Below are 12,242 nucleotides of genomic sequence, written 5' to 3'. Positions count from 1 at the left end.
AAGTCCTTCTTTACAAATGTTAGTTGGTGACGTGATAATGAATTAGTTACAAGTACTCCTTTTAGTAAAACAGAGTTAATCAAGTGTTAAATCCCAATCTTGGTTCAAATATTAATTGGCATTTGGAAACATGGTCAATGAGAAGTAGATTAAAAGGCTCTGAACAAAGTTCAGCTGAATGACACTGATGAAAATTATCTTATTTACTGATCATATATGCAAGACATTAGTATAACCTACAAATACAGATTACTTAACCCTCAGGATCACTTAGCCTCCAGGTAACTTAACCCTCCAGGAACGAACTAATAATCATGCTGTGACAGCAAAGAAAATGCAACGAGAAAGACTTGCAGCAAGCAAGAAATGAAAATTTGCTGACATCAACATTTCTACAAGTCTGCGCACTGATGGGAAAGCATCCCAAATAGCAAGCACGACGTAGATCGAGATCCAGTGGAGTACTTTCTATTGTATTTTCTCGGAGCACCCCATATCCTTCTTGTGAATGGCCGACATGTGATATAACGGAATTACCTGCAGAAATAAGGATTTTCCGTCCAGTTTGCCGTTCAAGTAGCGTGTAAAGACCACACGGCGCTATCGGGTATGTAGCAATGCTCTTCAGTTTCTCGATGTATGTCAAAGACACTTGCAGTACTTCGGTGCCAAGGCACAGTATTTCGAAATATTCGTTAGTTCTGATCCAATTGTCTGTCCGCTTTCCATGCGCATTATCTACCTCTTGGCAGCAAAAACCGTGGTATCCGTCGGTTTGCATTTCACACATGAACATCTGCACGACGAAAAAAACAGCGCTTGTTTCGGCTTACACAAGTGCTTCTCCCTGATACATGGAAATTTCACAAAGCAGTCGATGTTCATGGCACGATGAGCTACTGGTGAAGACGAATGTGACTCCGGTTAATCTCTGGACGAGGAATCTTCTACTGCGAAGCACACACCAGTGGCACACACTTTCCAGCACGCTAACGCACGAACAGAAGTTCTGTGAACGACAGTTCTCGAATGCGGAATTCCAGCGCACTCATGTTCAAGAGGCTCGACATTCTCGGCGTAAAAAGTGGTCACAAGTGTCCACTACCATTTTCCTTTTCGCCGGATTAGCGACCGGAAGCACGCGTATTACATGCGTCCTCGACAGATGGCGCGGGGTGATGCAATTGTTGACAGACTGTTCGGTTTCCTACTAGGTCCCTGGACATGCAATTATGGAAAATTTGATCACAGAAAAACTACAGCGATTTCAGCGGAGTTCTTTGATATTTGAACTTTTGAAGGCTCAAGCTTTTTGCTGAACATAAAGTTTCGATAGGTTTGTATTCACTTTTCGGTCCCTTTAAAGAACCCTCAGCTGGGCAAAGGCAACCCACAGACCGACTGCTGTGGCGTGGCTCCAGTTGTCTCGCGACGTAAACCCTCATAAACCCCCGATTATTATTATTATTGTAAATAATACTTGGCAGAGGCAACATGACCTTGAGTCTGAGGGCGATGACGATGCATGCAGGACGGACGAAGGAACATACACTTCGCCCAGAGGTAATATAGGAGGGCTCTAGAGAACAGACATGCCGCGCCGTGAATGAGATTCTCCTATCCCCGAGTGGTGACCGCCCAGGCGCAGTCATCCGCTGGTCATGGACTGTGTTAGCGGACGAATTTCTGACCCCTAAATACAGCCGAGCTGCTCCGTTTGTTACCAACCCTGTGCAGTCACGCGGGATAACAAACGGCGAAACGGGCCGATGGAGGGAACGGGACGTCCAGGGAAGAAAGCGAGGCAAGCCACGTAATTGCGTTGAGTACGTACGACGCTTTCGGGTGCGTGCAGAGCTGAGTAGTGCTATCAGTAGAGAGGTTTAGTACATCGTACGTTATCGATATTGCGCACATAAAAGATAGCTTTGTTGGTTCTGCGCAATGCGCAAAGCTCCCTTTCTCTTATGGGCATTAACAATCAACGCAATCCCTTACGTACGTAAAGTTGATAGCGTACGCTGAACTAAAACTCTCTAGTATCACAACATAAACGTTGTCATATCAAATGTGAATCTTATCTTATATGTTATATATCTTATATATCTTACCTGTGAGATCCTTTGCGACACTGCCAACCCTTTGCTTTTCACCGGCACGGATGAACATGTTCACCGCCAATGACGTGTTGAAGCGGCGTTTGTATCCTTTGCGAGCGAAATCAATAAATCGTAACGAATATAGGCATGTACGTATTTCCGTAGATAACAGCAACCCAAGAGTAATACACACAGTTAACTGTCATCCTCATTCTGCTCTGCGAACCAACGACAAGTAGAACTGAATAAAACGAAACCACTCGCCAGTCCGTGCTCTGGTCTGTCGAGTTTCGTGATAATAAAATGACGAACGAACGACAGCACACAGAAAGACCGCAAGTGAATGTACAATATTCACTGTTTATTTGTGTAACAAATACGTATGAGATACGCACATATAGTATGCCGAATACCGATAGTAAGTGATGAATTTAGGAAAATGAGCACGTCAAGCTTAGCGGAATGAAGCAGCGAACGGAAGGCAACTCCTTCCATGACCAACGGATGGCAGCTCCCTTATGGTAACGCTTTCTCGAGCGAGCTCGACACCTCTGCTTCGTCCATCCTGCCTCGTCGTTGCCCTCAGACTCAAAGTTATGTTGCCCTTGCCACGATTACATCAGCTTGTTTGCATCCTGCATTTGGCGTAACAAATAATACGTGACACAACTTGGTACGTGGTCAAAATTCGTGGGGCAATCGGGTTAGTTCCGAACTGATTCGGAATGAAATCACTAGGCGGAATCCGATTTAACCCGAAAAATTCCTTTCCCTTCTTTCTTTCTTTTTCTTTTCCGTTTTTCCTTTTTTGAAATAGCAAGCCGGCTCTTTCCCTGGCTAACCTTTCGTTACTTTTTTCTTAATATACATATACCCCCCCCACCTCCCGGAAAAATTCACACAGTAGTTCTACTCACCATCCCAGGCGTCCCCAGGGCGAGCTTGGGGCTCACGCTCCCCATGATATTTGTTGGTCTGCGTGGCCTTTCCGCTGTATCCTCGCCCCTTCTTCAGGGGTGCATAGGGTCAGGGACGCTTGAAGGGCCAGTCCCTTATTACTTCAGTTATGCAACTGTCTCTGTAGTACAATGTGACTGACTTCTGTTGACCTGACCGTTTATCCCACAACAATACCGTCCGTAGTAGTCCGCTCTGTCTGCAAACTCACAACTCTGTAGCAAACTCATTATATACACTGTAGAGTCTGACAACCCTGTAGAAAACTCATATTAGACACTCTACGACAGTTTGAAGGTGGGTCATCAGTGTGAGAAGTCCAAGGAAGGGGCATCAGTAAAATGCGTTTCGATAATCAAAGGGAGGCCACCTCCAAGTATACCCGACGGCGGAGCGAGAATACGGCAGAAAGAGAGCGCCTCCTGAAGGGCTCTAGAGATTTCCTGTGGAGGCCACAGTGCAAGCCAGCAAGTACATATACAAAGGAAAAGTAGCTAATGCTCTATGGCTGCACGTGGAGCATATGTTTACAATTTGATCGTGCACTCCCAGCCGAGTATAGCTGTTTCGTGCTATTTGGGACTCGCCAGCCCGGCGTAGGGAAGTGTCACGATCTTGGGTCGCCTCTGACAGTGCGTCTCGGCGAGATGTCAATGTTCCACGGTGACGGCGCCACTTGTGCAGGCTGCAGTGCAAGCCAGCAAGTACATATACAAAGGAAAAATACCTAATGCTCTATGGCTGCCCGTTGAGCATATGTTAACAATTTGATCGTGCACTCCCAGCCGAGTACAGCTGTTTCGTCCTACTTGGGACTCGCCAGCCCGGCGTAGGGAAGTGACACGATCTTGGGTCGGCTCTGACAGTGCGTCTCGGCGAGACGTCAATGTTCCACGGTGACGGCGCCACTTGTGCAGGCCGCAGTGCAAGCCAGCAAGTACATATACAAATGAAAAATAGCTAATGCTCTATGGCTGCACGTTGAGCATATGGTAACAATTTGATCGTGCACTCCCAGCCGAGTACAGCTGTTTCGTCCTACTTGGGACTCGCCAGCCCGGCGTAGGGAAGTGACACGATCTTGGGTCGGCTCTGACAGTGCGTCTCGGCGAGACGTCAATGTTCCACGGTGACGGCGCCACTTGTGCAGGCCGCAGTGCAAGCCAGCAAGTACATATACAAAGGAAAAATAGCTAATGCTCTATGGCTGCACGTTGAGCATATGTTAACAATTTGAGCGTGCACTCCCAGCCGAGTACAGCTGTTTCGTCCTACTTGGGACTCGTCAGCCCGGCGTAGGGAAGTGACACGATCTTGGGTCGGCTCTGACAGTGTGTCTCGGCGAGACGTCAATGTTCCACGGTGACGGCGCCACTTGTGCAGGCCGCAGTGCAAGCCAGCAAGTACATATACAAAGGAAAAATAGCTAATGCTCTATGGCTGCACGTTGAGCATATGTTAACAATTTGATCGTGCACTCCCAGCCGAGTACAGCTGTTTCGTCCTACTTGGGACTCGCCAGCCCGGCGTAGGGAAGTGACACGATCTTGGGTCGGCTCTGACAGTGCGTCTCGGCGAGACGTCAATGTTCCACGGTGACGGCGCCACTTGTGCAGGCCGCAGTGCAAGCCAGCAAGTACATATACAAAGGAAAAATAGCTAATGCTCTATGGCTGCACGTTGAGCATATGTTAACAATTTGATCGTGCACTCCCAGCCGAGTACAGCTGTTTCGTCCTACTTGGGACTCGCCAGCCCGGCGTAGGGAAGTGACACGATCTTGGGTCGGCTCTGACAGTGCGTCTCGGCGAGACGTCAATGTTCCACGGTGACGGCGCCACTTGTGCAGGCCGCAGTGCAAGCCAGCAAGTACATATACAAATGAAAAATAGCTAATGCTCTATGGCTGCACGTTGAGCATATGCTAACAATTTGATCGTGCACTCCCAGCCGAGTACAGCTGTTTCGTCCTACTTGGGACTCGCCAGCCCGGCGTAGGGAAGTGACACGATCTTGGGTCGGCTCTGACAGTGCGTCTCGGCGAGACGTCAATGTTCCACGGTGACGGCGCCACTTGTGCAGGCCGCAGTGCAAGCCAGCAAGTACATATACAAAGGAAAAATAGCTAATGCTCTATGGCTGCACGTTGAGCATATGTTAACAATTTGATCGTGCACTCCCAGCCGAGTACAGCTGTTTCGTCCTACTTGGGACTCGCCAGCACGGCGTACGGAAGTGACACGATCTTGGGTCGGCTCTGACAGTGCGTCTCGGCGAGACGTCAATGTTCCACGGTGACGGCGCAACCTGTGGAGGCCGCAGTGCAAGCCAGCAAGTACATATACAAAGGAAAAATAGCTAATGCTCTATGGCTGCACGTTGAGCATATGCTAACGATTTGATCGTGCACTCCCAGCCGAGTACAGCTGTTTCGTCCTACTTGGGACTCGTCAGCCCGGCGTAGGGAAGTGACACGATCTTGGGTCGGCTATGACAGTGCGTCTCGGCGAGACGTCAATGTTCCACGGTGACGGCGCCACCTGTGGAGGCCGCAGTGCAAGCCAGCAAGTAGATACAGGGTGTCCCAGAAAACGTGTCATTGAATTATGATAAAAAACTACACCACCTAGAAACATGCGGTCAACGGCATTTGTTCTTACTAGGTTTTGGCCACCTCCTGATGTGAATGCCGTGTATCGTAAGTTTAATTATATAAATTTTTGCCAACTGAAGTCGGAAATTTGCCACGTAAAGGTCACTTTATTACCCGACCAATGTGAAGAGCGTATCTAATTTAGTCAAATTAATGATAATTGACAGGGATATTCAGGACGCAGTCTAACCCCCATGTCCCCCACTGCTTCCTGCTGTCCTCTCTCCATCTGTCCACATCTGTACGCCGCTCATAGTCACAGTTGCTTCGCGGCGCTAACACGCAATTAAAAAAAAACTAAAACATAACTGCACCACAAGCACGCTGAAGGCCAACCATTGTACGTACAGAATGTTATATTTGTAGCAGCCGACGGAAATGGACGACGAGCGCCGCCATGGACGTTTCGTCACGACGCGTATCTCGCGCATGATTTCTATCGAGCGCGCGTGCCATCGATCAGTTGTTGGCTTGGCTGCCACATGAAACACTTGGTATTCAGCCTTGTCTGCTGGTCCTTCTGTACCCTACAGTTTGGTGACCTGAACGTTGCAGCGTACATGGCACAGCCACCAGCCCCTACCACTTCCTCCGCCTCCGACGATGCCACAGTGCCGTCGTCAATCCAGCACTATGCCATGCGGCTGACGCCCTTCTGGAGCCACAATCCGGGCGTATGGTTCCTACAGGTGGAATGTCAGTTCGCTCTCGGGGGCATAATATCGCAGCTGAACAAATTTCGCCATGTGGTGAGCGTACTGCCAACAACCGTGCAGATCATCCTAGCGTCTGCGTCGACTCTGCCGTTGCAAGAGCTTGCGGATCTTGCAGACAAGATCTTGGAGGTTTCCCTTCCGTCCATCTCAGCCATGCCCGCCGCACCGCCCTTGCCTTCAGCTGTTTCCCCCGCGGCGTCTTCACCATCCGCCCAAGTCCAGCCAACTTCTCCGCCCGGGGACTCGATAGCAAAACTGCGCGAAGATTTTGGACGCCTCTCCGCCATGGTAGCGTCTGTCCTGTCATCGCGTGCACCTTCCAACAGAGACCCCGTTTCGCCCAGACGTTGCCGACGCGATCGTCCGCGTCCCGCTCCCCCAGTCGACGCCGTTCACCTCGTCGGCCTCTGCAAGACGAGCCCATCGGCCCCTGCTGGTACCACCAGCGGTACGGCTCCGAGGCCCGTCGGCGCACGCGACCCTGTACTTGGACGGAAAACTTGCCCGGGGACCGTCAGCGGCTGCGACTGTCTCCACCACGCCTAGCAGCCGACTATTCTACGTTGTTGACCGGCCCTCAAAGACGCGCTTCCTCGTTGACACCGGCGCCGAAGTGAGCGTGCTCCCCGCTTCAGGAAGTGACAAGCGTCGCCCAGCCATGTTCCACCTTACGGCTGTCAACAACACCGGCTTTCCCGTCTTCCGACAGCTATCTGCCACCCTCGATCTGGGCCTTCGCAGAACGTTCCCGTGGCTTTTCCTTGTGGCCGGTGTCCGCCAAGCCATCCTGGGCGCCGACTTCTTACACCATTTCGGCTTATCTGTGGACGTCGCTCGCAAGCGCCTGATAGATACCTCCACCCATCTGTCAGTTCAGGCTCGCTCCGTTCATTCTGCAAGCCCTCTCAGCGGCATCTCCATTTCTGTCCTCCACTCGACATACGCTGCCTTCCTCAAGGACTTCCCTAGTCTCACGCAACCACGAGATTGGTCGCGCCCAGTCGCACACGATGTCGTGCACCACATACAGACCACCGGAGCACCCGTTTTCGCCCGGGCACGTCAGCTAGCTCCGGAGAAGCTGAAGATTGCAAAAGCGGAATTTGAGCACATGCTGTCCATCGGTGTAGCCAGACCTTCCTCCAGCAATTGGTCCTCCGCTTTGCACATGGTGCCCAAAAAGACCGGCGACTGACGCCCCTAGGGTGATTACCGTGCGCTTAACCTTGTTACTGTGCCTGACCGTTACCCGCTCCCGCGGTTGCAAGACTTCACGGTCAACCCCCACGGCACTGCCCTCTATAGTAAAATCGATCTGATGAAAGCATATCACCAGATCCCCGTCGCCCCTGAAGACATCAAGAAAACCGCAATTACGACTCCGTTTGGGCTGTACGAGTTTCCACGGATGCCATTTGGTCTCCGCAACGCGGCCCAAACGTTTCAACGTTTTATAGACAGCGTCATCAGGGGCCTCCCCTTCGTCTTCGCATACATTGACGACGTGCTTGTGGCCAGCTCGTTTCCAGAAGAGCACGAACATCATCTCCGCCTGCTCTTCTCACGCCTGGCCGCTCACGGCATTGTTGTCAATGTACAAAAATGCGAATTCGGCGTGTCATCCACAGAGTTCCTTGGGCACAAAGTCTCCCCGGAGGGCATAACACCGCTTCTCTCCAAGGTCGAGGCTATCTCCAACTTTCCCCAGCCCCAATCCATCCGGCAACTTCGGCGCTTCCTCGGCCTCATCAACTTCTACCGGCGCTTCATTCCGCACTGCGCAGAAACCCTCCGCCCCTTGAAGCTCTTCTCACTCAGTCGAGCCGCGCTGCGAAGAAGTTGATGTGGAATTCTGACGCCGAATCGAGCTTCCTCAAGATCAAGGCCGACCTCGCCGCTTGCTCTCTACTTTGCCACCCCCGGCACGGCGCGCCGACTACACTCATGGTTGACGACTCTGGTAGAGCCGTCGGCGCGGTGCTGCAGCAGCAGATTGGCACAGCATGGCGCCCCATAGCCTTCTTCTCCAAGGCCCTCAAACCTACCGAGCAGCGCTACAGCACTTTTGGCCGAGAGTTGCTGGCCGCCTACCTCGCGGTCAGGCATTTCCGTTTCTTCCTGGAAGGTCGCGCTTTCTCCATCCTAACCGACCACAAGCCCTTCACCTACGCTTTCCACTCTGCCAGCAGCCGGTATTCCCCAAGGGAGATTCGTCAGCTCGCCTATCTTGCTGAAATGCGCACAGATGGCATGTACCGGGGGAAGGAAACGCTCCAGCCGACGCCTTAAGTCGAGTTGCTGCCCTTTCTACGACCATGCAGCGCTTTTCGCACGAAGCCCTCGCTTCTGCCCAACTCCACGATGAAGAGCTGAAGCGCTTGCGCACAGCTAACACCACCTCCCTCAAGCTGCAAGACCTCCCCATTCCCGGCACTTCCGTTACCATCTGTTGCGACACGTCGACTCCCCAACCTAGGCCTTTCGTCCCTGTCACGTGTCGCCCGGCCGTCTTCTCTCCTATCCACGACTTCGCGCACCCTGGCATCCGGGCAACTCAGAAGCTTGTTGCGGACCGCTTCGTGTGGCCTTCGATCGACTGAGACGTCCGCGCCTGGGTTCGCTCCTGTCACCACTGCCAGCGTGCGAAGGTCCACCGCCACACCTCCGCCCCCCTCGGGAACTTTCAGCCTCCCGACGCGCGTTTCGACAACGTCCATCGTGACATAGTCGGCCCTCTCCCACCATCTGATGGCTGCCGCTATGTCCTAACCGCTGTCGACCGCTTTACACGTTGGCCCGAGGCCACGCCGATGGCAGACGCCACCGCCGAGACAGTCGCCAACACCTTCGTCGCTTCATGGGTCTCTCGGTTCGGCGTGCCGTCCCAGGTCACTACGGACCGGGGCCCACAGTTCGAGAGCCGTTTATTCAAGGGCCTCACCGACATCCTCGGGACAACTCGCGTCCGAACGACATCCTATCACCCTGCATCCAACGGCCTCGTAGAGCGCCTTCATCGCCACTTGAAGGCCGCCCTCGTCGCTCACGAAGATAGGGCACACTGGGTACACCACCTGCCTTTGGTGCTCCTCGGCATCCGCGCAGCCGTCAAGACCGACATCGGGCGCAGTGCGGCTGACATTGTGTATGGCTGTGCTCTGCATCTTCCAGCCGATTTCTTCGTCCCGACCCATCCCCATCCCTCTACCTGGACCGCCTTCATCAGTTTTTCAACACACTCCGACCCGTTGCCACCCGCGCTTCCTCCACCCGCCGTGCTCACGTCCCCCAAGACCTGTCATCCGCAACGCACGTGTTCCTGTGCACGGACGCCATGCGGAAGTCGCTCACGCCGCCCTATTCCAGTCCACATCCCGTCCTCGGCCGCCACGGCAAGAACTTACGCATCTCTATCAACGGCCGAGAGGACGTGGTTGCCGTCGACAGATTGAAGCCGGCCTACATGGACCTTGCCACCGTCGACTCCTACACCACTGATTCCTCAGCCTGGAACCGTTCCCCTCCCACGCTTGGTGTCCAGGCATCCGCCAACCCTTCCCCTTTATGCCCGAAGCCCACCGAGAAACACGTCACGTGGGCCGACAGCTTCAAGCTGCCACTAGCGGGGGGGGGGGGCATGTAGCAACCGACGGAAATGGACGACGAGCGCCGCCATGGACGTTTCGTCACGACGCGTATCTCGCGCATGATTTCTATCGAGCGCGCATACCATCGATTCTTTCAGTTGTTGGCTTGGCTGCCACATTAAACACTTCGTATTCAGCGTTGCCTGCTGGTCCTTCTGTACCATACACATTTATCATTTATGCCTTTTTATGACAATCATCGTAACTGCATAAGTGTCACAAAAATTATGTGGCGATTAACGGTAAATGCGACAGAAATGCGTTAAGCCCCTATTCCGGTTTAAGTCCGACTTCCGGGTGTCCACTGACGATCTGAACCCGACTTCCGGTTGTCCACTTCCCGTCTATACTTCCGGTCCAACTCAACTTTCGGTTGTCCACTTCAGGTCTAACCTGACTTCCGGTTGTCAAATTTCGGTCTGACCTTACTTCCGATTGTCCGTCTAAACCCGACCTCCGGTTGCCCACTCCCGGTCTAACTTGTCTTCCGGTTGTCCACTTCACGTCTATACTTAACTTCTGGTATCCACTTCCGCTAAAAATCAACTTCCGGTTGTACACTTCCCGTCTATGCTTGACTTCCAGTGTTCAGTGGTGGCCTAAACCGACTTCCAGTTGTGCAGTTCTGGTCTAACTTGACTTGCGGTTGTCCACTTCCCGTCTGTGTACTAGACTTCCGATATCCACTTCTGGTCCAGCTCGACTTCCGGTTCTCCCCTTCCGATCCAACCTGACTTCCTGTTGTCCACCTCCGGTCTATACTTGACTTGCTGTTCGACACTTTCAGTTACCATGTGTAACTCCATTTAATGAACCTTTAATTAACCTCAATTACTTTCAATTACCCTGTAATTACCGAATGTAAGCGGAGTTTATCCCAGATAATTTTGAATTTCATTTAATTGCCTTTAATTATATTTGCTCGCTTCAATTACTCTCAATTCCCCTCTAATTGATGTTACTTACCTTTAATGACATTTAATTACGACCGGTAACCTGTAGTTCCCTTCGGTAACCTTCAATCTCATTTAATCTTTTTTCTTAATTGCATATATCTTACATTCATTGCCTTTAAACTCAACTTTCTTTCCTTAATTGCCTTTAATTACCTCTAATTACCTTAAATTACTCCTACCTCTTCCTCTTAATTACCCTTGACTACCTCAATTTGAAATCATTTACCTCCATTTAGATTTACCCTCTTATATCCCCTCTACATGTCCACTTATACCTCTGCTTCGTCAAGGCTTCACCATCTCACACCCGGATACACATGTAGAGGACGGTGGTCTTCCTCTACATGAGCCCCGACCGGCGATGATGGTATGCCACGGAGAGGCGATGACGGTGGCCTGTCTCCATGGCCGCGCCGGTGGAACTGAAGCCGGTGCTCCACGCGCGTGGCCATCGTTGTCGTCGTTGTCGTCGTCCGCTACAGGGGTCCCCCGGCCGTCAGATGCGTTGCGGACGCATCGCAAGAACAGGGAACAGCGGGAACAGCGGGAACAGGGGCACGGCACACGTTGGCGGCGTTTCAGAGGGGATGAAGACGGGAACAGCATCCGTGTGGAGGTAGTCATCCCTGTGGTAGGTGTGGACGGGAACAGCGATCCGTCGCAGAGAGAGTGAGGCGCTCGGTGTCGTGGTCCTGGGGTGCCGCAACCGGCACGGGAGCCGAAGCTCGATAGTCCCAGGTGGAGTGAGTGAGGTGCCGAGACGGGCTTAAGTGTGCCGAGGCGTCGGCTGCCGCGACTGCCGCAACCGGCAGGTGAGCGCAAGGCTCGAGTGTCGCGGCCGGCAGTGAGAAGCGTGAGAAGACTTGAGCGAAGAGAGAAGCGTAGGTGAGAGAGAGCGAAGAGTGCGGTAGGAGAGGAGGTGGGCCGTGTGTGCCGGAAGTAGTGCTGCTCGATGGCGTGGTCAGAAATTTGGGATGGTGAAGGGCCGAATTGCTCCGGACGTGATGTTCTTTGTCCGGGTCACCAAATGTAGAGGACGGTGGTCTTCCTCTACATGAGCCCCGACCGGCGATGATGGTATGCCACGGAGAGGCGATGACGGTGGCCTGTCTCCATGACCGCGCCGGTGGAACTGAAGCCGGTGCTCCACGCGCGTGGCCATCGTTGTCGTCGTTGTCGTCGTCCGCTACACACACACACACGCACACACTTTG

General features: G+C 52.6%; 2 protein-coding genes across 2 annotated transcripts; both read left to right on the top strand.

Moving 5' to 3' along the window:
* Positions 1-7,083: 7,083 nt before the first annotated feature.
* On the top strand, positions 7,084-7,620 carry LOC135388495 (uncharacterized). Its single transcript, XM_064618072.1, has one exon. It carries the CDS (start codon positions 7,084-7,086, stop codon positions 7,618-7,620), a length of 537 nt encoding a protein of 178 aa, XP_064474142.1.
* Positions 7,621-9,235: 1,615 nt separating this feature from the next.
* Positions 9,236-10,068, top strand: LOC135388479 (uncharacterized). The gene is made up of 2 exons (XM_064618064.1): positions 9,236-9,549; positions 9,597-10,068. Exons 1-2 carry the CDS (start codon positions 9,236-9,238, stop codon positions 10,066-10,068), a joined length of 786 nt encoding a protein of 261 aa, XP_064474134.1.
* The last annotated feature ends 2,174 nt before the right edge of the window (positions 10,069-12,242 follow it).

The sequence above is a fragment of the Ornithodoros turicata genome, chromosome 1 (genome assembly GCF_037126465.1).
Source record: "Ornithodoros turicata isolate Travis chromosome 1, ASM3712646v1, whole genome shotgun sequence".
NCBI lineage: Eukaryota > Metazoa > Arthropoda > Arachnida > Ixodida > Argasidae > Ornithodoros > Ornithodoros turicata.
The sequence above is the reverse complement of the archived record's forward strand: the minus strand, read 5'-3'. Positions and strand labels throughout refer to the sequence as shown.

Bases quoted from the DNA above. Each gene is read 5' to 3' on its own strand.
- LOC135388495 (XM_064618072.1), top strand. From the start codon at position 7,084: ATGTTCCACCTTACGGCTGTCAACAACACCGGCTTTCCCGTCTTCCGA.
- LOC135388479 (XM_064618064.1), top strand. From the start codon at position 9,236: ATGGCAGACGCCACCGCCGAGACAGTCGCCAACACCTTCGTCGCTTCA. The intron at 9,550-9,596 runs GCGCAGTGCGGC...TGCATCTTCCAG, and splicing joins GCCGTCAAGACCGACATCGG to CCGATTTCTTCGTCCCGACC.